General features: G+C 47.1%; 1 protein-coding gene and 1 long non-coding RNA gene across 2 annotated transcripts in view; both read left to right on the top strand.

Annotated features, from left to right (window-relative positions):
• The window catches only part of TRNAU1AP (tRNA selenocysteine 1 associated protein 1), a 15,151-nt gene extending 12,217 nt beyond the window's left edge, over positions 1-2,934 (top strand). Inside the window, exon 9 of the mRNA XM_019547690.1 lies at positions 1,543-2,934. Within this exon, the coding sequence (XP_019403235.1) occupies positions 1,543-1,679 (137 nt within the window). The 3' untranslated portion in view covers positions 1,680-2,934. The remainder of the gene's footprint in view (positions 1-1,542) is intronic.
• Positions 2,935-11,213: 8,279 nt separating this feature from the next.
• Positions 11,214-16,414, top strand: LOC109318429. The gene is made up of 5 exons (XR_002103246.1): positions 11,214-11,334; positions 11,851-11,924; positions 13,724-13,816; positions 14,258-14,386; positions 16,304-16,414. It is a non-coding gene; the product is annotated as an uncharacterized LOC109318429 (long non-coding RNA).
• The last annotated feature ends 4,669 nt before the right edge of the window (positions 16,415-21,083 follow it).

Here is a 21,083-nt window from a genome sequence, read left to right on the forward strand (position 1 = left end):
TTTGACCCCAGTACTCTTTCCTGCCATGGCAGGGGGTCGGACTTGATGATCTGCTCAGGTCCCTTCTGACCCTAGAAACTATGAAAACAACACAGATATGTATTCTGTTTTTCTGTGAAACCCCTGAATAAAGAGAACAGCCTACCTTACTACCTTTTTTGATTTTAAGAAATAAACTACAATGAACAATACACTTTTATATGATATTCTGACAGTCACAGGAATGCAGTATGCACTCCATGGGATGCCTTGCTGTTCTCTCAAGTGTATGTGTAAAAAGTGGAAAACAGGCCCTGTAAGGGGGACTGTAGATATAGGTATGTCATCAGTAGACTGTAGGTATGTCATCAGTCAGCCAAAATGGCTGATTTTCTTTCACAAGTATTTCAAAAGACAATTCTTGTACTGGAATACTGTAAAACTAACACAGCAAGCTGTGAGTCTGATACACCTATCATTGGATTTTTTTCCTGCAGACAAAACTTACCCTGTACATAGAATTTTCTAAATAAAATTTAAAAAATATATTATCAAATTATATTTTTTAAAAGATTCCTTTCCTGTGATCTGTTAAGATCTGATGTAACTAAAATGAACACACTTACAATGATTATCCTCCTGATGATGTCGGGGGCTTCTTTTTAGCTTTTTACATTTCAGTTTCGTTTCATGTCTTGTGCTAGCCTGAAAATCTAATCTTTGGGCTGAAGATGTTACAAAGGAATGTTAAATCTCTCCCCTCCATCAGTTTGGTAAAAGGTTCCCTCTCTCCCCTCCAGCAAACATTTTTGGCAACCCAGATATAGAGCATAGTGGAATCTCGCAGGATTTCTTCTAAAAATTACATTGTTTAGTAGTAATAGGATGGCAGCAGCTTTGTGATGCTGGTCAATCTCAGTATACTTTATTATTTTACTAATAATAAAGCAGTGATCCCATTCACACCTAGTAGTTGTAATGCTTGTTCAGTGTGATTTTTTTTGAAAAGCTTGGGAGAGTTCAGATAGGCTTATGAAGATGGACTAAAGGGCCTGAATCTGTTCAGCCTCCATGAGAGAAGACTGAGAGGGGATCTGGTGGCCATCTATAAACTCACCAGGGGGGACCAGTGGAAAATAGGTGAGGCTCTGTTCCCCCAGGCACCACCTGGGATAACAAGGAATAACGGCCACAAATTGATTGAGAGCAGGTTCAGGCTTGATATCAGGAGGCATTGCTTTACAGTTAAGGTGCCAAGGGAGGTGGAATGGGCTCCCAAGGGAGATGGCGCTCTCCCCTAGCTTGGGGGTCTTCAAGAGGAGGTTGGATAGATATCTGGCATAGGGTAGTATGATCCCAGCACTTGTTCCTGCCCAGGGCAGGGGGTTGGACTTGATGATCTGTTCAGGTCCCTTCTGACCCTACCAACTATGAAACTATAAAAGGTTCTGTTCAAGTGCTAGGAATGTCTTGGGAGCCCTGCCTTAATATTTAAGTTATTTTTGCTTTATTTCTAACCACACTTGGCAAGTGATCCATTCCTGTCTTATCTCTTTCCTTTAGATCCAGCTCCTCAGATAGATGTGAGTGAAGCAAACAAACAGTTTGTAGAACAGAGCGAAGAACTTTATGATGCCTTGACTGACTCTCACTGGCAGCCTTTGGACACAGTCTCTTCAGAGATTCCAGCCATCTTATAGCCTCATTGGTGAGGCCCAAGCTTCTATGTGACAAGCTAGCCAGCACACACCAGACTGATGCTACACCTGGAACCTGCAGTAGTGAAGCGGTGACCCCTTTTCTACACAGGTGTCTGACTCAAAATACAGGAGGACTGTGGTATTTCCTGTACACAGTGCGTATAATAGGAGCATCATGGTAATGTAGTTTTATTCCCGGTGAAAATTAGAACTGAAACAGTTTTATTCCTTTTGCTTGAACTGAACTCAACACTTCTTGGGAATTGTAATTTATAAACAAGACAGTACAGAGGAACGAAACTTCTCCAACATGCAATAAAAAGTTGGTCTTTTAACTAAAATTGCCCTTTGTATTTTGGCTCCTGCCCATCTCTCTACTTCTTTGTCCATGTAACTGTCTTCCACTCATGCTGCTTTCCATAAATTTGTCTTTTAGAAAATTGTCAGTCACTACTCAAATCTCCCAACGCGTCTCCAGTGATTGGGTAAGGTGCCTGTGTGTTGTTGAGGGGGGAGGAACATGCAGACAAAAGCTTATGCTCTGCCTTTTCTAAGTGCCAAATTAGAGCCATCAAAATGTATATTTTGGTGTTCTCAAGCAGTCTGAACAAGAAGGATTTTTTTTTCATGGGGGCAGCTGGAGGTTTGGAGACGGTAAGAAGTATTATAAAACTACTATTGATGGAGGCCCTCTAGTTAGCCTTGAGCAGTTTGTTTTCCCTTATTCTTGATCTGTATAGGAAGAAATTACTCCTGTTAAACAAAAAAAAAAAACAAACCATGCCTGCTGTTAGCAATGTTTTATAGAAGATTTTGTCTATGACAGGTTCATCCCTGTGGACGGGCTCTTGATGTCCTGTTAAAGCGCTAGATTGTTCAGCTCCTGCTGTAATGTAGAGTGAACAAGGTAAAAGAAAATTAAACTAGTGTATGAGAAACAGATCAGAGCACTGCAATTACTTTATGTTCAAGGTGTTGCTCACCTGAGAGCAGTTTTCTCTGGGATGTTGTATGTGCTGAACAGACCAGCAATGTATTTAAACTAACACTGTGGTGCATTGTGTGGCAACAAAAATAGCACTTATTTACATGTTGCGTGAGCCATTTTTAGGCTTCTGGGCCAGACAAACTACCTGCAATAAATGTCTACCTAAGAAGACATTTAGTAACTGAAATTGAAAGAAAAAAACATTTAGTTACTTCTCCCTGTACTGGTGCTGGAATTAGCAGTAAAAACTAAAATACTTCATAAAGCCCATTTTTCTTCAGTTGTGTGTTTTCATTATAATCCATTGATTGGTCTGTTTTTATCATGTGCAGTGAGATGGTAAATGTGATGTAAAAGTTCACAGGATAACAGTGACTTGTATATTTTGTTTAGTCCATAGCTAAATGAGTGCTAGCAGGTGAAGTAGTGGCCCTTTACAGTTTCTGCCCCCATAACTGTGCATCTCACAGACCATTGTTATTTGCCCTGTGGAATATTAATGTCGTCCTGAGCCCAGATCATATGGGACGCAAGGCTCTGAGTGTTCTGTGCGGGTTCCTTTGGTGTGCCAAAGATCCAAAATTAATCTATTTAGACAGATGGGAGGGAGCAGAATGCTTTTTTCTTCAGCAATGTGAAATCCTCCTCTGTTCTAGAGGAGATTCTCTTTAATAGAATGAAGTTTTAGCAATGACATAAAAAGGTCTATTCCAGCCTTTTGATAAATGTTTTTGCCATTTTACAGTGGTTTTTGGTGTGTTAATGTCAGACTTGAACAGTGACATACTGATTACCTGAGAGATGGTTAGTTATGTTGGGATGAGGTCAGACAGGGAGGTCAGGACAGGGTGGCATTTAACTGGTTCAGAGGCATGAGCTTTTGTAGGCAACAACCAATTACATCTGACAAAGGAACCTGTTACCTATGAAAACTCATGCCTCTGTACCAGTTAGTCTCTAAGGTGTCACCCTGCCCTGCCTTTTACCTTCATTCTGAATATCCTTAATTTCTCCCCTTCTGACCCCGACACATCCCAACTTACCCACCTTAGTTTGCCGTTGGAGACGTGAGACTGTACCTGAAACGCATAACTTTTATTTAGGCCATAAGTGTAGTAACAGTTGAGTACCCCCATCCTGTCTAATATATTTCCTAAGAAATGACCAAGCCAGGTCCATAACCTCTTAGCATCCCTATCTGCTACCAACTGTCACAACAGTGTGGGGGACTGAAGGGAAGTGACATGGAAACCCCTTTAAAAATCCTTTCTGTACAAAAAAACAAAGGGCAGGCTATTGCAGCACAGAACTATTCCTCTTTAGCAGTCCTGTTAAGCTGTCCCCAGTCCCTTGTCAGAGCCACTATGCTGGCTGCTGTGGTTGACATGGTACATGTCTACACAGTCAACTTACTGTGCCAGTCTGCTGCTCCTTCAAGCATACTATCCTTCTCCAGGTGCTTCCTAAATCAGAAAGAGCACAGCCACTTCTGCATGGCACATTGGGCTAATGATTACTGGTGGGTGCTGCTGCCCATTAGCTCATGCTTGTGCTGATCAGTCCACCTGTGCTGCTGCACAGACACAGCTGGACTGCTTCTTGATTAAGATGGAGCAGCACCACATGTTTGTGCTGCTGCTGCCAGGCATGGTAAATTTACTGCATAGATGAGGTCCCGGTTGAATGGAAATCAGGAATGACTGGCTTATTCTGTTGCTGCTATTCAGCTGGCCCAGAGATGCCTAGTGATCAGAAAGATTGATAAAAACACATGGAAAGGAGTAGCAGGTACAGAAGTCAGTAAGGATTTGCAATGAGATCTGTTCATTGAAGGATGCAGAGCCTGAAATAGCTTCTCCCTTCCTCTAAAGCGAATGGATGTGAACCTAGGGGCCATGCTGGGGTTACTCCCCATGAAAGAGCTTTGCTTCACTCCATAACATGAGGAGCAGATCATGGCCTAAGGGGGAAAAGAGATGCAGTTCCCCACAGCAGCGTTCATTTGGGAGTAGGAGAGTCTGGGCTGCTGCAAAAAGAAAGGTGTTACTTGCCATTGTTTTGGTGGCAGAGGAAGATTGTCTTGGGGGAAGAAAGAGGTCAGATTTGCTACCACAGTCTTTAGAGATTGGGGAAAGGGTATCTCGGGTCTTGGCAAGAAAGGTTTAGGGGATGTGAATGTAGTGAGACTCTCTCCCAGTGGAAAGTCGGGAGTTATTTTTCAGCATCCTTTCCTGCAGTCCTTGTTCACTTCTCCATAATGGCCAACACCTTGCTTCTCTTTCAGTATTCTGTCACGGCATCTGGAGCATAGGTGACACTTTAATGCAGTGCTGTAAAATTTCCAGTAGCCTGAACTTGTAGAAACTAATTGACTCTTGGAATCCAGTGGCCTAGGCACGAGTCTTTTTTCCAGATGGCTACAAAGGGAAAGCACCATGATGAATTACCATTCAGCATAATCCAGGACAGAAGACATGCACTCCACATATATAAGGAACTGAATTCTACTTATTATTTCCACTCACTAAAAACAAGGTATTGACAGATGGAAATTCTGTAGTTCATGTGCTGCCTGGCAAAACCAGCCACAGTGCAGATTATGGAGCCTCTTTCTTTGTAGCGTCAATCATCAGTCAGGAAACTAAAGGTTCAGGGTAAAGTTTTGCATTGCATTACTCAAGCAAGACACTGATGTTAACTTGGGTTGTTCTCTCTGCCAGTGACTGGGACTTTCACGTTACAATTTGAATTGTGGATGTTAAAGGATTCTTAGCTAAGTTTAAGTCTGGAAAGTCTTGAGAGCATGGGGAGGTTACTCCAAGGAGTGTTAAGGAGTTTGGGGTGACAGTGTCTGTACAAGTGTAGTCTCACCTGCAAGGTAAGATAGCTGACTGAAGTCTTAGGGCAGGATCTCTTGTTCAGTCTAGTCAGAGAAGTTTCATTTTGAACTGAGAGCTCTGAAGTGCAAGGTACGCAGCCTTGTACTGTCTGTAGGAATTGGTGCTTAACTTCCTGATAAGCTACAGAGATGCCTTCCATCCTGTGCAGTAAGTCTGCCCCTCGCTAGAGTACTGAGTTGTCAGTCTTCATCTTCTACTTAGAACAGTGATTCTCAACCAGGATGTGGCATCATCCTGGGGAGCTGGGAGTGCACAATACTAGCACTCTTAGGTGTGCAAACACCTACACATGATTCACAAGATAAAGTCAGAGGAATCCATAGTGTCAAGAGCATTCTGCCCTGCTGTGGTCTCTCTGAGTTCTTTGCAGCAGAAGAATCCCTCCATTATTTTCCTGTGGTCAAAGACAAGTGAACGCTTAGAGCTGGCATTTTCTAGGGATGTCTTGAGTCTACCAAGGTTGAGAACCACTGTCTTAGATCTGACAGAATATTTTAAAACCCAGCCTAGCTTTCGTCCTGAATATTTTATTGTAGCTGTGAACAGCTGCAAACTGTTGCTGCAAATTGACTACTCCAATTTAAATGGCTCTATAAGACAGTTATTGTGGAATAAAATAAAGTATGAACTTAAAATGCAATGATACCACAAGTGGACACGGCTGTGCTGGAATGAGCATTTGTGTATGTTATGGGGCAGCTTCTGCTATAAATATGGCAGCAGAGTCCCCTGCTGTTAGTTACCCAGGTCCTCGACCAGCTTGGCTGGTAGGAGTCTTGCTGGCACAGTTACACTGGCTCTGGGGAATGACCTTTTCACTCCCTGGTTGCCATAACTAAAGCAGCAAACTTCTTAACATAGACTCAGCCTCTGAGTGTCTTTTCACTAGTTTAGTTTAATCCATTTTCAGGGTCAATAAAGCAAATGTACAAAAAGCTGTTCTTGTTCTGGAATAAGGCTGTCTACAGATGAAGTTTATTTCTGGCACAGAAATCTCTCCTGTTGAAAATCTCTCTCCCCCCCCCCCCGAGGACTTCAGTTTTTTGTCTTTAAACCAGATCTTATCTTTCAACTCCCCCATTACATTATTTTGCACTGAGACAGGTTTAACAAGAGACTGTTTTGTTTTTGGTGAGAAAGATGCAAATAGCTGTTTTATCTAAGAGCATTCCACTGGCATACACTCTTTTCGCTTCTCGTGCTGTAGAATTTAGATCAGATGGTCCATGGTCAAACCAATTGCAGCTAACATAGCTGGAACCATATTTAGCATTAATTTCACATTAATGGGTCACGTCTCTGCCTCAGTGCCATGACCTGACTGAGAAATTTGAGACAACAGTAGGTAGGTGGCACAGACAGTATTACCAGTTAAAATTTTTATGAGGGTTTATCTTGCCCCAGTCTGTTCAATGGTGGGAACTGCGGGCTTTTCTAGCACACTCTAGGATCCTATGACAAGTGCTGTATATGAAAGATACTAATGTAGGCTTCTAGCCTTACCAGATCTGACCCAGTTCCCTAGTGACCTGCACTGCAGTCCCAGTGTAAATGAATAGAGTAGACAGATCCTGTATTCCCTGCTCTCAGATCTCGGTAGACTGGGATATGATCAGAGTCTGCAGCAGACTCTGATCATGCTTTGAATGTTAGCAAATGTTCTGAAGATGATTCTGTTCCCCAGACTCTCCTCAAAGGAAAAGTTAAGCTGGACTTCAGGGCACCTTTCTATTTCTTCTCTAACCTCCATTCGTTGTCTCTCAGTGGCATTTGACAGAAAGCCTGGCCAAAGGGGAAGTCCCCTGGCGCTGGGTGCTCGGCCACAGCAGATCAGAGCAGACTACAGGCATGTTTTTTCTGACTGCTGTGATATCAAATGTAGAAGCACATGTTCTGGGGGAGCATTTGTTCACCAGAGCGCCCCAGGGGATGACGAGGTCAAATGGTCATAAACTACTGCAAGACCATTTCAGGCTGGACATAAGGAAGAATTTCTTTACTGTCCGAGCCCCCAAGGTCTGGAACAGCCTGCCATCGGAGGTGGTTCAAGCACCTACACTGAACACCTTCAAGAGCAAATTGGATGCTTATCTTGCTGGGATCCTATGACCCCAGCTGACTTCCTGCCCTTTGGTTGGGGGGCTGGACTTAATGATCTTCCGAGGCCCCTTCCAGCACTAATGTCTATGAAATCTATGTAGGAGTAGAGTCCAATCTGCTTGTGCCTGTTGCACCAGAGCTGACATGGAAGTGAAAGATCAGCTTTAGCAGGAATTGAACCTGGCCCCGTGAGGTTTGGGGCTCAGTCCCACACTTCCTTTTAGTCTCTGCCAGGGTTTCTCACTTGGGGTGATAACCAGGCCTTGTTGCTGGGGTAGCTGGTCATTTCCAGCACAGGATTCTTTCTTTTGCTGTGCAGTAACACAGCAGACCATGTGAGCTTCAGTTCAGGAAAGGTTAACTCTGTCATTTCCCAATCACCTTTTAATTTTTTCCATTTTATCCAGATTCCTGGCTTAGGGTTTGAGGGCTGGACATAGATATTCCTGCAGACTTTGTGCTGCTGGAAGATACGAAAGTCAAAGCATCCGTCTTACGTTGTCCTTTCATGAGTAGTCATTAGGGGGCGCTCACATTTTAAGTGTTCCTCAATAAATGTAGCATAAGCTGGCGGCTGTGACTGACGTGCCACTTGTCATAAATCCTTCTGTTTCAAGGATTTTTGCCTCCCATTTCTTTGGAGGAGGGTTTCTTCCCTATCAGTCTGTAACTATGAATAAAAGGGCTGGGGAAAACATGCTGCCTTTCAAAAATGTTTTTTGGAGGAACCCCAGACCCACACCTTCAGAGGGACTGCGGAGACCCACCTTGTCCAAAGTGGGGAAGGGATGAGGCAGGAATTCAGTCCCCTTCCATTTTCCTATCTCAGGTAGGATGAAGTGCTCCCTCAGCAAATTTGCAGATGACACCAAGCTGGAGGGAGTAGTAGATACGCTGGAGGGTAGGATTAGGATCAGAGATACCTTGAGAAATTGAAGGATTGGGCCAAAAGAAATCTCATGAGGTTCAGCAAGGACAAGTGCAAAGTCCTGCACTTAAAATGGAACAATCCTAAGCACCACTACAGGCTGGGGGCTGACTGGCTGGGCAGCAGCTCTGCAGACAAGGACCTGGGGGTTATGGTGGACAATAAACGGAATATGAGCCACCAGCGTGCCCTTGTTGCAAAGAAGACTAATGGCACCCTGGGCTGCATTGCCAGCAGATTGAGGAAAGTGATTGTTCTGCTCTATTCAGCCCTGCTGGGGCCACATCTGGAGTAGTGTGTCCAGTTTTGGGCCTCCCACTACAGAAAAGATGTGGGCTAGTTGAAGATAGTCCAGCAGAGGGCAATGAAAATGATTCTGGGGCTGGGGTACGTCGTGACTTCTGAGGAGAGGCTGAGGGAACTGGGCTTATTTAGTCTGTAGAAGAGAAGACTGAGGGAGGATTTAATCACAGCCTTCAACTACCTGAAGGGCGGTTCCAAAGAGGATGGCGCTGGACTGTCCTCAGTGGTGGCAGATGACAGAACAAGGAGCAACCATCTCAAGTTGCAGCAAGAGAGGTTTACGTTAGAGTTTAGGAAAAAACTTTCTCACTAGGAGGATAGTAAAACACTGGAGCAGGTTACCCAGAGGTGGTGGAAGGGCTCCTTCCTTGGAGGTTTTTAAGACCCAGCTAGACAATGGCTGGGATGATCTAGTTGGGGACGGTCTTGCTTCGAGCAGGGGGTTAGACTACATGTGGCCTCCTGAGCTCCCTTCCACCTCTAATTTGCTATGATTCTGTCTCCTCAGAGTTTTCAGCAGTGGTAGATTTGAGATCTTCCCAAACAGTTTAGGGAAGGAGGGGGTTCAGAAAAAAAGGCCACTTCTATGGGCTTGTAAAAGGGACAGGGGGTTCAAAGCAAAATCCCCTTTATTTTCATATGGGCAAAGAGAAATACACCCAGCTTCCCTGCTGCTGTGGGGAGTGCGGTGGGGAAAACACGTAGCCCACAGGCTTCTGGGGCCGGGGTAGCAGATAACGCATTTCTTCCGCCTGTCCACATGATGGGGCGGAGGGGAACATCATTCTCCCATGTTTTCCAGCGAGCTGGCATCTCACTCTGCCCCTCTGGGCTTCCAGGAAGGCATGGGAACATACACATCCGCATGCTGCTTTTTTGAGAGTTGGGGAAGGGGGACTGGATGGGCCTGTAAACGTGAAGTGGAGGGTAAGACTCGTGTCCCAGAGGCTTTGGGATGGGAAGCCGTGGCTCCCCCAGACATTAGTCCCCCCCAGATGTTGGGGACACCCCCTTCTCCCTTTCCTAATGCGAAGGGACACGCACAGTGTCCGGTACAGGCTTCACCCCTCCCCACAGGCCCTTCAGAGGGCCCTGCAGCAAAACCCCGCGCGTGGCAAGTCACGGGAACAGCATCCCCCGCACGCCAGGCCGCCGGGCCCGGGGGAGCCGCGGGCTGACTGTAAGCACGTCCCTGTGACGTCACTTGGGCGCCGCCGGGGCAGGGGCTGGGCGCGGCTGTCACTGAAGCGGAACTACAGGTCCCAGGAGGCTTTGCGGGACGCTCTCACGTGGTGCCAATCAGGACGCTCGCTGCTGGCCCGGCCCGACTATAAAAGCCGAGGCTCCCAGCATTCTGTCTTTTGCGTGCGCCGGGCAGAGGCGGGCCGATACCGGTGAGACGTGGCCTAGTTCATCATCCGTCGCCATCCTCCGCTCTGGGCGCGGGGTCGGGCCCTTGGACCCCGCAGGTCGGACCCCGAGCGCCAGGTTCAGGGGGTCGGCGCGGATGGACCCGTCCCTCGCGGGCGAGGGTGCTGCGGGCGGGGCCGGGGTCTCGGGGCTGGGAAGCGGTCGGAGGCGGCTCCTGGCTGCAGAGAGGCTTGGGCCTGGGCCTGGGCCTGGGGCGGGGAAGGGGCGTGTGGGGGTGCCCCCTCGCTTCTGACCTGAAGGGTGTCCCGTCCTGCAGCCTGTGCCGTGGGACCGGCCTGGCGCCCCACTGATCCAGACTTGCCCACCTCCCGTGGGGTTGTGTGTAAGCGGCTGGAGACCTCTAGCTCTTCCAGCATCTTTCTCCTGCCGCGTAACAAAAGTGTGAGCTTGGGGGCACGCCCCACGCAGCCTCTGGGTCCAGCGTGTGTTGTAGCCGGGGGAATTGCTCTGGCGTGCGTGCGGAGGGCGGACTTGGGCTTGCCGCCTTTGTGACGGAGTAGCTGCCTGCTCAGGTGGCGGCTGAGAGCTGCTGGCGTGGAGGCTACCTGGCATTGTGCAAGAGGAAGGCTTTTGCAGGATGAATAAATGGGAGAATTGGAAGATAAGGGAGTGGGTTCAATTGGTTGTTCAGGGAGGATGATTTGGGGGGGGTCCTGTGTGGAGACTGGTCTGGTTACTTTGCAGCAAAACTGCTGTAAGGCAGGTGGCCCTGTAAAACGGAAGCATAAATGCTAAAGCAGATAGAGGTAGATGGTGTACCCCACCCCAGGTAGAACGGCTGTACCCAGCTCTCCTAACACGTGGCAGGATTTTGAAGCACAGCATTTGGGATCATTTCTGGTTTGTGCTGTTCTTCACACTCCTGCAGTTTTTTTCCAGGCTTGTGACATGAGACTGCTTTTTCTTTCTTCCAGGTCTGGCAGTGTATCAACTTTCACAAAGCCTAGAGCAGAGTCTGGCGATGCTGGGACCTGTCCAACATGGGATTTGCACTGCTGTCATTTGGTACGTGGCTTTATACCACTTCCTTTGGAGGTTTAGTAAAGACTTGTTACACCCTTACGTCCCCTGTACCTGGTCATGTTTTGGTACTGATTCCATAGGAAGCACTTGAGACTGTGTTTCCATGGCCCTATCGAAGCTGCGTCTGTCTTGCTTGTGTAGCTGGCGTGGTCAAAAAGGAGCCAAGAGTGATTTATGTTTTCCTTGACGGTCGCTGTTCAGTTAGTTCCTTTTATAACTGTCCAGCAACATTTTCAGGAAAGTACATGTACAGCCAGGGTCATAAACCAGGAATGTCAGGTTGGAAGGAACATGGCAACATCTGTGCAATGAGACGGGAGCACCTGGAGCCGGATCATACCTGGCAGGTGTTCTGTAGGCCTAACCCACTCCTCTGTGATGGCAGAGGGGCAGCCAGCTTTCTAGCAGGCCTGGTTCCTCTATTACTAGCCCATATCTAGAATAAGAAATGGAGACTGCTGTGGACTAACAAACTGTTGCACTTTCCCTTTATTCTAGGGAGGTGTGGGCGATCCCCTGCCCATGGATCGTGCAGGGGGGCCTATCTTCACTCAGTACAATGAGTCAGACAGGTAAGCTGTGAGATCATCAGGCTTATGGATGATGGTAGCTGCTGAGAAGCCTGACATGGGGCCATCCTCTTGCAGTGCATCCAGGTCTTGGGGGGGAGGGTGTAAAAGGCAAAATACTGTTGCAGTAGGTTGACATGGCAAGGGGTCGGACTCGATCTGTCTAGGTTCCTTCTGACTCTGATTCTAGTAACTAGCTGATCTGGTGGCCTGTTGTATCGAGCACCTTTTGTAACTGTGTAACACAGTGTACAAGTAATTTTGTACTATAAAATGTGTTCTAGTTTCATATCTGCTGTGTGTTTTTCTGTACTGCAGAATGTGCTTTAGTTTTGAGCATGATCACGTTTGCCATCAGTGTCTATTTTGCTGTAAAATTGCATCTTTCTTTCCCTCCTCCTTCCCCCCCCCCCCCAATTTTGTTGATCTGGGGGAATGCATGCTGTCTGAACAGCTGAGTGCCATGGAAGCATGGCAAACCCTGATTGGGAAAGCTAGGGTGATGTCATGCCAGGTGCAAGGGAAGGGGCAGCTAGCTAAAAGATCTGGGGCAAAGGAGCCAATATGGAAGAAGAAACTCAGCCAGGCATTGCCATGGGTAGGCTTGGCTCCCAAACTTTTGCAGAGCTTATCTGCCCCAGCAGGAGCTGTGTAATCAGGACTAGGGATTTTAGGGGGGTGGTACACAGATTTCAGCTGCAGTCACCCCCTCAGCCACCACGTGGAAATGGAGATTGGCACTCTACAGCTTCCCAGGGAGCAACAAAAGGTCCCTTGCATTGCAGATGGACCAGTGCTTGCTAGCAGCTCCCTGAGGTGCAGCAAATCCCAGGAAGCAGCTCATAAGAGCTACAGTGTGGCCCCCTTGCCTGTTGCCAAGTGGCAGGTATGGTGGTGAAGGCCCCCAGAGCTAAACCTTTGGGTAAGCCCTGAAGTTGCAAACTGCGTGGGCATGGGTGGAGTTTCCCTGAAGAGGTAAACGACAGGCTATACCTTGTAGCTCAGCATTTCAAATTGCATTTGGTGTTTTCTTTGTTTCTATCTGCTGTAATAAATCTGACTTTTTTTTGTGTTTACACTGCTTGCGAGGAGGGGGGTTATTGCAGGGCCACTCCCATCCACTTCAGTGATCCCAGACTCCTGGGTGGGTGGGCTTGAGCCACAGTTAAAACTTACTCAGTGCCCTGGAACTCAAACCTAGCCTTTATTGCTGCTGACCAGTGACCAGCAGAAGGGTTACATTAGGATTCCTTGGTGTGGCCCCTGTTGTGAAGCAGAGCTCTCTTGGAATGGACTTTGCAAATGAGATGTGCTGTGGTGGTAGCTGCTCTTGCAAATATTCTCCTTGCTATCAGTAATAGATGAGTGTCTACCTCTTGTTGCTTTTCACTGCTAGATCTCAGTGCTTCCCAGAGAGGACATTATTGTCCCCATTCTGCAGAAGGGAAACAGCCTGCTGAAGGTCCATGGCAGGTCAGTAGTGCAGTTCATGCACTATCTTCTGCTGAGTGACCTCCTAACAGGTGTTCTGAGGCCTGTTGGGATTGCCAGATGCTTAGGCTGCATGTAAATCCAAGAGCTGTGGCTCAACAAAAATAGCCACAGGGTCTCCAATTACATGCAATAGCAAGGAGGAGGGACTTTGGTGGCGAGGCCCCTAATGCCTGTAGCTGTCACTCACCTCTCCTACAATGGGCCCACTGTCATGGTCTCCAGGGTCTGAGTCCTGAGCAGTGCAAGTCTGTAGAATGCTGTACTGTGGGACTCCACTGACTGTAAGGATGTTACAATCTGTGTCCTAGGGCCTGTTGGCATCATTCAGACCCCCAAGCAATTGCCTGGATAGCTCACCTGCTAGATGACTGAAACTTGAGTTGGAGCAGCCACTGCACAAGGTGAGAGAAACTCCATTGAGCAGAAATTTAGCTGCTTCCCCTCCAGAACCCTTTCCCATCAGATCTGAACACCGATCTCATGGTCAAAAAAGGAGGGAGAATAAATTACAAACTGGTCTCACCCTCTTTGCTGGAACAGTCCTGCACTGAGAGAGACTAGATTGAAAACATTCACTTGCTGGCAGAGCCCTGAGGAATGTAAATCTCTCTGGTCCAGGGAGTGTGGATAAACACTCTTAATGCGGCTCTTATTTGGAATGTGCCAACTAATTTTAAGGCCAGAATGGGCTTTCCCAGCTCCACCTAAATAAAAAAAAAAAAAACTTTCCCCTTGTTGAATTAGAGCTGATATTTTAGGTGTACCCTACTTATTTGTATTGCTGATCTGTGCAAAAAAACCTGTCCCTGTTTCTAATTCCAGTTCATGCTTGCTTTGCTCAGGAACCTCTCAGCAAATGGAAGTAGCTGAGAACTGTCTGTTGGGAGCCAGCACAGTAATCCTGATGCCCAGAGGAACATGATGGGCACGTTGCAAGGGGCTGAAATTCTGGAAGGGTGTATGATAGCAAAGTAAGTTTCATCAGTATCTGCTTTGAAAGAGTTTATCATGTAGCTTTTCACATGTGGCCTCCCCAACAGGTCCTTTAGAAGCACAACAGCATCATGTCGGTGCACTCTTGCTTTAACTACATTGTCTGTCTACCCATAAAAATGGTTGTGTGTGAGTGGTGTAGGCAAAGAGTACTAGTTGACAGGAGCAGACCAAAGTGGCGCAGGGTGACCAGTGGAGTCCCTCAGGGCTCGGTGCTTGGGCTGGTACTCTTTAACATCTTCGTTAACGATCTGGATTCAGGAGTCAAATGTGAACTAGCCAAGTTCATGGGTGATACCAGATTATGGGGAGGGGACAGTTGCACCAGAGGACAGGTTAGGGGGATATAGGCCAACTTGGACATGCTGTCAAAACCCAATGGCCTTCAGTGTGGAGAAGTGTATGGTGCTGCACCTTGGTAGGAAGAATCTTCAACATGCTCGCAGGCTCGGTAGTGCTGAACTCACTAGCACCATGACCGAAAGGGACTTGGAGATCTTGACTGACCACAAGATTAATATGATCCATCAATGTGGTGCTGTGGCTGACAAAGCAAGCCAAACTCTGGCGTGCATCCACTGATGCAGCTCAAGCAAAACCAGGGAAGTCATCCTCCCGCTTGAAATAGCCCTAGTGAGACCGCAGCTGGAGTACTGTGTCCAGTACTGGGCCCCCCCACTTCAGGAGGGATGTGGAGAAGCTTGAGAGGGTCCAGAGGAGAGCCACTCATGATCCAAGGCCTGGGGGGCAGGCTGTATAAGGAGAGACTAGGGGACTTGGGACTTTTCGGTCTGGAAAAGAGAAGGCTCAGTGGGGACTTGGTGGCAGCTTAAAATTACATAAGAGGGGTGCATCAGGACCTGGGAGAACAGCTGTTCACCAGAGCTCCCCAAGGGATAACAAGGTCTAATGGCTATAAATTCCAGGAAGGGCACTTTTGGACTACACGTAAGAAAAAAGTTCTTTATGGTGTGAGTGTCCGGAATTTGGAACAAACTCCCCCCAGGGATGGTGCAGGTACCTACTGTGGACTCTTGAAAAACTTGATCCCAGCTGACTACCTGCCTATGGTGGGGGGGCTGGACTTAATGATCTCACAAGGTCCCTTCCAGCCCCTAATGTCTATGAAATCTACTATAGGCCAGAAATCGGGCAAGGATTTTTTTTTTTCTTTTTTTAAGGGAGACATGGAAAACGCCTTGCTTGTTTGACTTCATTGGACCAAGTACATATCACCACCCTAAGAAATTCTTGCTTCTTGGCCATCTAAAATGGCAAAACTCTAGCTAACCCCTGCCCTCCTGGAGCTCTGTGGTATTCCAAGGAGGCTGGCCACTTACAGTAAGTTATCAGTTCACTTCACTGGTAGGCTGCTGAATGGAAGGAATTTTCTGACACTGGTCCAAATCCTCATGGTGAAAGTCAGTTTAGCACACCACTGAATTTATGGAACCATGCAAGTTTTATAGCAGCTGAGTATCTGGTCCCACACTTCAAAAAAAAAAAAAGGGGGGGGGGGTGGAGTTTTTTCTGTAGCTGGAAGAGCCAGGAACATTTCCCTATAATGAGCATGGTTTCTACAATTTGTGCTTTTCAAGGGCTGCTTACATACCCACTTACCCTGCCTGGTCAGTGATGACTCCTGTTACATGGTGACTGCTGGATGAATCCTGCGGATATGGGACTGAGACCAGGCAGTCATCTGGAAGGCAGGATGTAGCACTTGGGAATGCCAGTGATCTTGGCCAGCAGGTCATCTGTATGAACAGCTCCCAGTGCTGCTAAGTGAATTGCCCTGGTGCAGACAGGATTGGGGAGGGGACCTGAATGTGGCAATGAGGCAAGCTGTTCACTCTTCCCATCCAGATCTAACTTGTCATCTTGTGTGTTTGCAGGTCAAAGTGGAACGGGAAGCTGAAAAGCAGGCCAAGACTGGGCTATAATTGCTATACCTTCTTCCATTGGAACTTTCTGAATTTACATTTCTCTTAAACCCATTTCTGGGCTTCCTGCTGTGGCAGACCACCTTTGCTGCCTGCCACTTTAAGGGCTAGAACAAGCAGCAGAGCAGCCTGCAGATGTCTGCTTTTCCAGTCAGGAGTCAAATGACCAGCAGGAGGCTGCCTGATTTGGGAATGGGGCACAGCTGCTAGGGATAAGAGCAGCCCCTGAGCAGCAGGGCCAGCAGTAGCTGGAAACAGCCATGGAGGGAGTGTTGTCTGGCTGGAGCTACTGCTCTCCGAACACCTGGAGGTCAGGATAGAAACTATGGGGATGGAGGAGATTCCTGGTCCTGGGGAATAACTTAAAACTACACCCTGCTAGGGATGGACAGTGTGGTGGGGAATGCTCATGGCAGGGTGGTCCCCAGAAAATGCCACACCAATTGCCTCCCTTGTGAAAGGCTAGTATGGGATGCCTTTAAAGCCCCAGCACCCACACCCTGATGGGTAAACCAGTAGCAAGCACAGGCTATGGTCCAGGCACACTTCTAGAGACACCCAAGTCCCATGGGACATAGGCCTTGAGGACCCAACAAGGGGACAAAATGTTAAGTAGGCTGCACAAAGTAGGGTCCATATGGGGACCTGAAGAACTGTGCTGAGGGGGCATAGAGTAGGGTCCACGTCGGCAGGCCTGAAGGGCTGAGCAGGGGCCTGAAGGACTGCACGTAAGATGGTTCTACTACTTCTTTGAGTTGAGGCCCAGTGATAGGGTGTCAGCTGGAGGCCCATGGTGATCTCTGGGTGCCTGAGGCAGAGTTCAGGCCAGAGTCTGAGTACTGCCCGGCACTGGGGTCAGGGGAATTGGGAGTAAGTCGGATGCCATCTGTGAGGCATGGGACACAGTATAGGGAAGGTCAGAGCCATGTATAATGCCCTTGACATCAGGGCATTAAAATAGGCAGCCTCCCACCTTGTTAATATCAGTTTGATCAAAGGCATGGCAGGTGAGCAGGCCAATGACTGAATGGCCCCATTGCACTTGTAGAGAAAAATCCTTGTTGCTTTTCCCTAGTCACGTCTACACCCCAAGCTGCCCAGGACAGTGAGTCATCTGGCCTATGCTGGGAGACTAGTCCTTGAATAAAAACCCCTTGGTATAAAGATGTTTGGTCCTTTTTGCAAGTCTTTGCTCTTTTTTTAAGGGCATTTGGAAATAAAGCCAACATTGGAAACTTTTCTTGGACTCTGCTGTGTCTGCTTTCTTTTAGTTTTAGTTCATAGTTTCCAGTGAGTTCAGGGGGATGGTATTTTGTATAAGACTTTATACTGGCTAAGAATAACAATACTAGGGTTTTTTTAGAAAACTTGGAGGGGGGGGGTGTTAACTCTGGAAAATACCTACATGTGATTTCCAAGATAAGCCCAGAGACTTCAAATGGAAACTTACAGTTTCAAAAAACCTGACCTGTGGTCTTTTGGGGTTCTTTGTAACAGAATAATTGTTTTTACTGGTCCCCATGGACAAAAAAAGAAAAGTGGCACCTAAGATCTTGAATTTTCTGAGGGTTGCTTTGAGTAACAAAGTTGAGAATTGCTCTTCTATATAAATTGTCTTCTAATGTATCCTAGCTGCTGCTATGTCACAAAAATGGGAAATATTTTGCAACTAAAGCCTTACGCATGAAGCAGCATCTAAATGCAAAGATTGGTGGGGTGTGCTCATGTATCGTGAAGTAAAAGTTCCATTACGTTGGAGAAACAAACTTTGAAGTGTCGGTTAAGAAATGGGGAAAATGACAATCGATAATGTAAGAAGCAAGGATTTCTTAGGGTATATGTTTTATTGGACCAGCTGTGTAGTTGGGATTAGAGTTAGACGAGCTTTTGAATGCAAGACATTCTTTCCCAGGTTGATCAGACTGATGAAGAATGTCTTGCATTCAAAAGCTCGTCTAACTCCATCCCAATTGCACAGCTGGTCCAATAGATAAAAAGATGCTGCCCTAAAAATTCTTGCCTCACAAAACTTCTAGACTGCCCTGCCTATACCCTCACTTACAGACCACAACATCTGGTAAAATGTCAGTAGGTAACTTTAATCTTGGGAACTAATCTGCCCTTGGCTGTCGTACGCAACCTTTTAGGCTTACATAAGTAACTTGCTGCCAAAATATGACAGAATAAACATAGCTAATTTTTTTACCAGCTCATGATAAAAGGGGAGTGGACATGGCAACTGCAGTCTATGCAAAATAGGAAGCATTGAAAATTGATGCACTCTTCATCTGTTTCCGATGTTGCTTTGCAAGGTAGACTTGTACTTTAGCACCTGGCTATAACTCATTAATTACGTGCTTGAAATTCAGCATGAGTAACAAACACATGTCCAGTTAAGACACCTGCCCCAAATTCTGGTATCTTTAAATGTTTTAATGGATCTCTACTACTGTGTTGCGTGCTGCGTCTATGCTAAGAGGTATAATATACACATTTCCATTTTGACCTCGATGTCTTCATTTTCAAATCCCAAAGTCATGACTTCTTACTGAAAAGGGATAGTCCTCTGTAGGGGCACTGTAAGTCAGAGCTGTTCAGCCATTTCTGGTCATCAAGTGCGTGTGTTTTGAAAGATGGGAGAGAGGATATTTTATTAGGTTTGCAACGGTTTTAAAATTCATGAGCTCTCAAGCTCAAAACACTGGGAGCAGTGCTGGCCCACAACTTTTTTGGGGTCCCCTGCAAGCTATGGTTTTGGGGGCCCCTGATGTGAAGAAGCTGGTGGAGGCATCAGTGGGAGGTGGCCAAAGAAGCTGGCAGTGGCAGGGGGGAGTGGCCAGTGGCTGGATGTGAAGCTAGTGGCAGTAACACAGAGTGGTGGCAACTGCCTGTCCCCCTTGCTATGGTGCTGATTTGGAGTGTTCATGGCTGTAGGGGCCCCCTTGGCTGCGAGGCCCCCTACGGCCATGGGTTCTGCAGGATAGGACAAGTCAGCCCTGACTGGAAGTATAAATTTGACCTGAAACTCCTACTCATCACAGCAAAGAGCCTCAATAGTAGGCATGTCAACACAACATACTAAGGCTATGGACAGAAGTTGTATATAAACTAATTTAAATCATCAGAAACTGGTTTAAACCTATACCAGAACAGAACTGCTTCCTGCAGGCAAACCATGGTTGGGGTCTGGAACCAGGGAGGGGAGTTAAACTTCCCTCCCCCTGAGTACAGAGCTGCCCTGCTCTACTAAAAACTTACTGCTGGCTGTGACTGCAGCCTGCAAATCTCAGGGGGGAAGACGAAGTGAACACACAGCCCACACTGGCTATGTGGCAGAGAGCTGTGGTTCAGTGCACAGCCCCCTAACCCCCACCGCTTCTGGCTTGAGCTGCTGCAGGTATGTGGCAGCATTTCCTGAATCAGAAGTGAATGTCTCTCCAGTTATTTCTCAGTTTAATCTCTGCAGTTTAGATTAACCTGCAAAAACTGAATCCATTCAGCTTCAGGCTTTTTGACTATCTGCATTTAGCTTACAAGTGCAGTAGACTAGTTCTACAGCTCATTAGTGCATCATGGCAAAAGCCGTGCTGAGCCATAGAATTAGTCCTACTGTGCACTGGTGTCACTTAAAAGATGTATGCCAGTGCTGCACAGCAGTGCCAACTGGTGCACATTCAGTTAGTACCTGTAACAGGTACTACACTTTGTGTGCCATAATTATGTGAATGCATGTGTAGACATGTTCAGTGTAGAAGAAACTGGCTCTTCACGGAGCAAATATATGTGAAGTTTGATCAAAGAATAAGAGTGGTAAGTCCTTGGGGCCAGCAGCTAGACTGATGCAGGCAATGGTCTTGAAATGTATTTAAACAGTTGATCTGTTAATGTTACACAATTTTGTTTTAATTAAATTTAGCTACTGTATTGGGGGGCGGGGGTTGGCATACGGGGCACATCTATACCCCTTCCATTCTTTCTGCAGAGCAGCTGTGAAGCGTGCCCCCTGCCAAGCCATGTGTGCCAATTCCCAGAAAAAAGGCAATCTAGCCACAACAGTGCCCAGCTCTGTTCTCTGTCTTTCAATCTTGGGCATGCTCACTGGTCTGTATTTAGGGTGATTTAAGGCTGCCCCACTAAGTGCAGAGGTAGAAGCACGCTGGCAGATGATACTCCTGGACACAATACAATGGCGGTGCAGACACACCACTGTGTGGCCTCTGCTTTTCTAATGAAATCTGCTCCCTGCATAGATTTGAGACCCTCAGCTGGAAAGTAACTGAAGGAAGAGCTGCTGGGCTGTGTCTGAGCTGTGACCCCAGAAACCGCTGCACCGAGGATTTGCCAGGTTTTAGTGCTGTCGGCTCCATGCTCATTGCCTGCATGACAACACTCCTATCTGATGGAATCAGCTTCTACTGCAGTCAGGTGACATGGGAAACAGGCAGAGTCCACAAGGATCTCACACTGCCAGTGTCCCCAGCTATCTTCTCCACCTACCTGCGTAATGCTAAGGAGGCGCAGAAAAGGGGAAACTGTTAACAGAATATTGGAAAATTACCCTTTCTTTTCCTTCCCTTTAGACCTGGCAGTTTTACGTGGTTGTACTGGGGGGGGGGGGGGGTGAGCTGAATGTGATTTTTATAACTGATGTTCCAGAGGATTAGATGGCAGGAGCCCCAAAAATCCTGCCCCCAGAGATGGGAGAGGGACCCAAGAACTGAGATCTTTCCTT

This window comes from Crocodylus porosus, unplaced genomic scaffold, assembly GCF_001723895.1.
Source record: "Crocodylus porosus isolate Cpor-Errol unplaced genomic scaffold, CroPor_comp1, whole genome shotgun sequence".
NCBI lineage: Eukaryota > Metazoa > Chordata > Crocodylia > Crocodylidae > Crocodylus > Crocodylus porosus.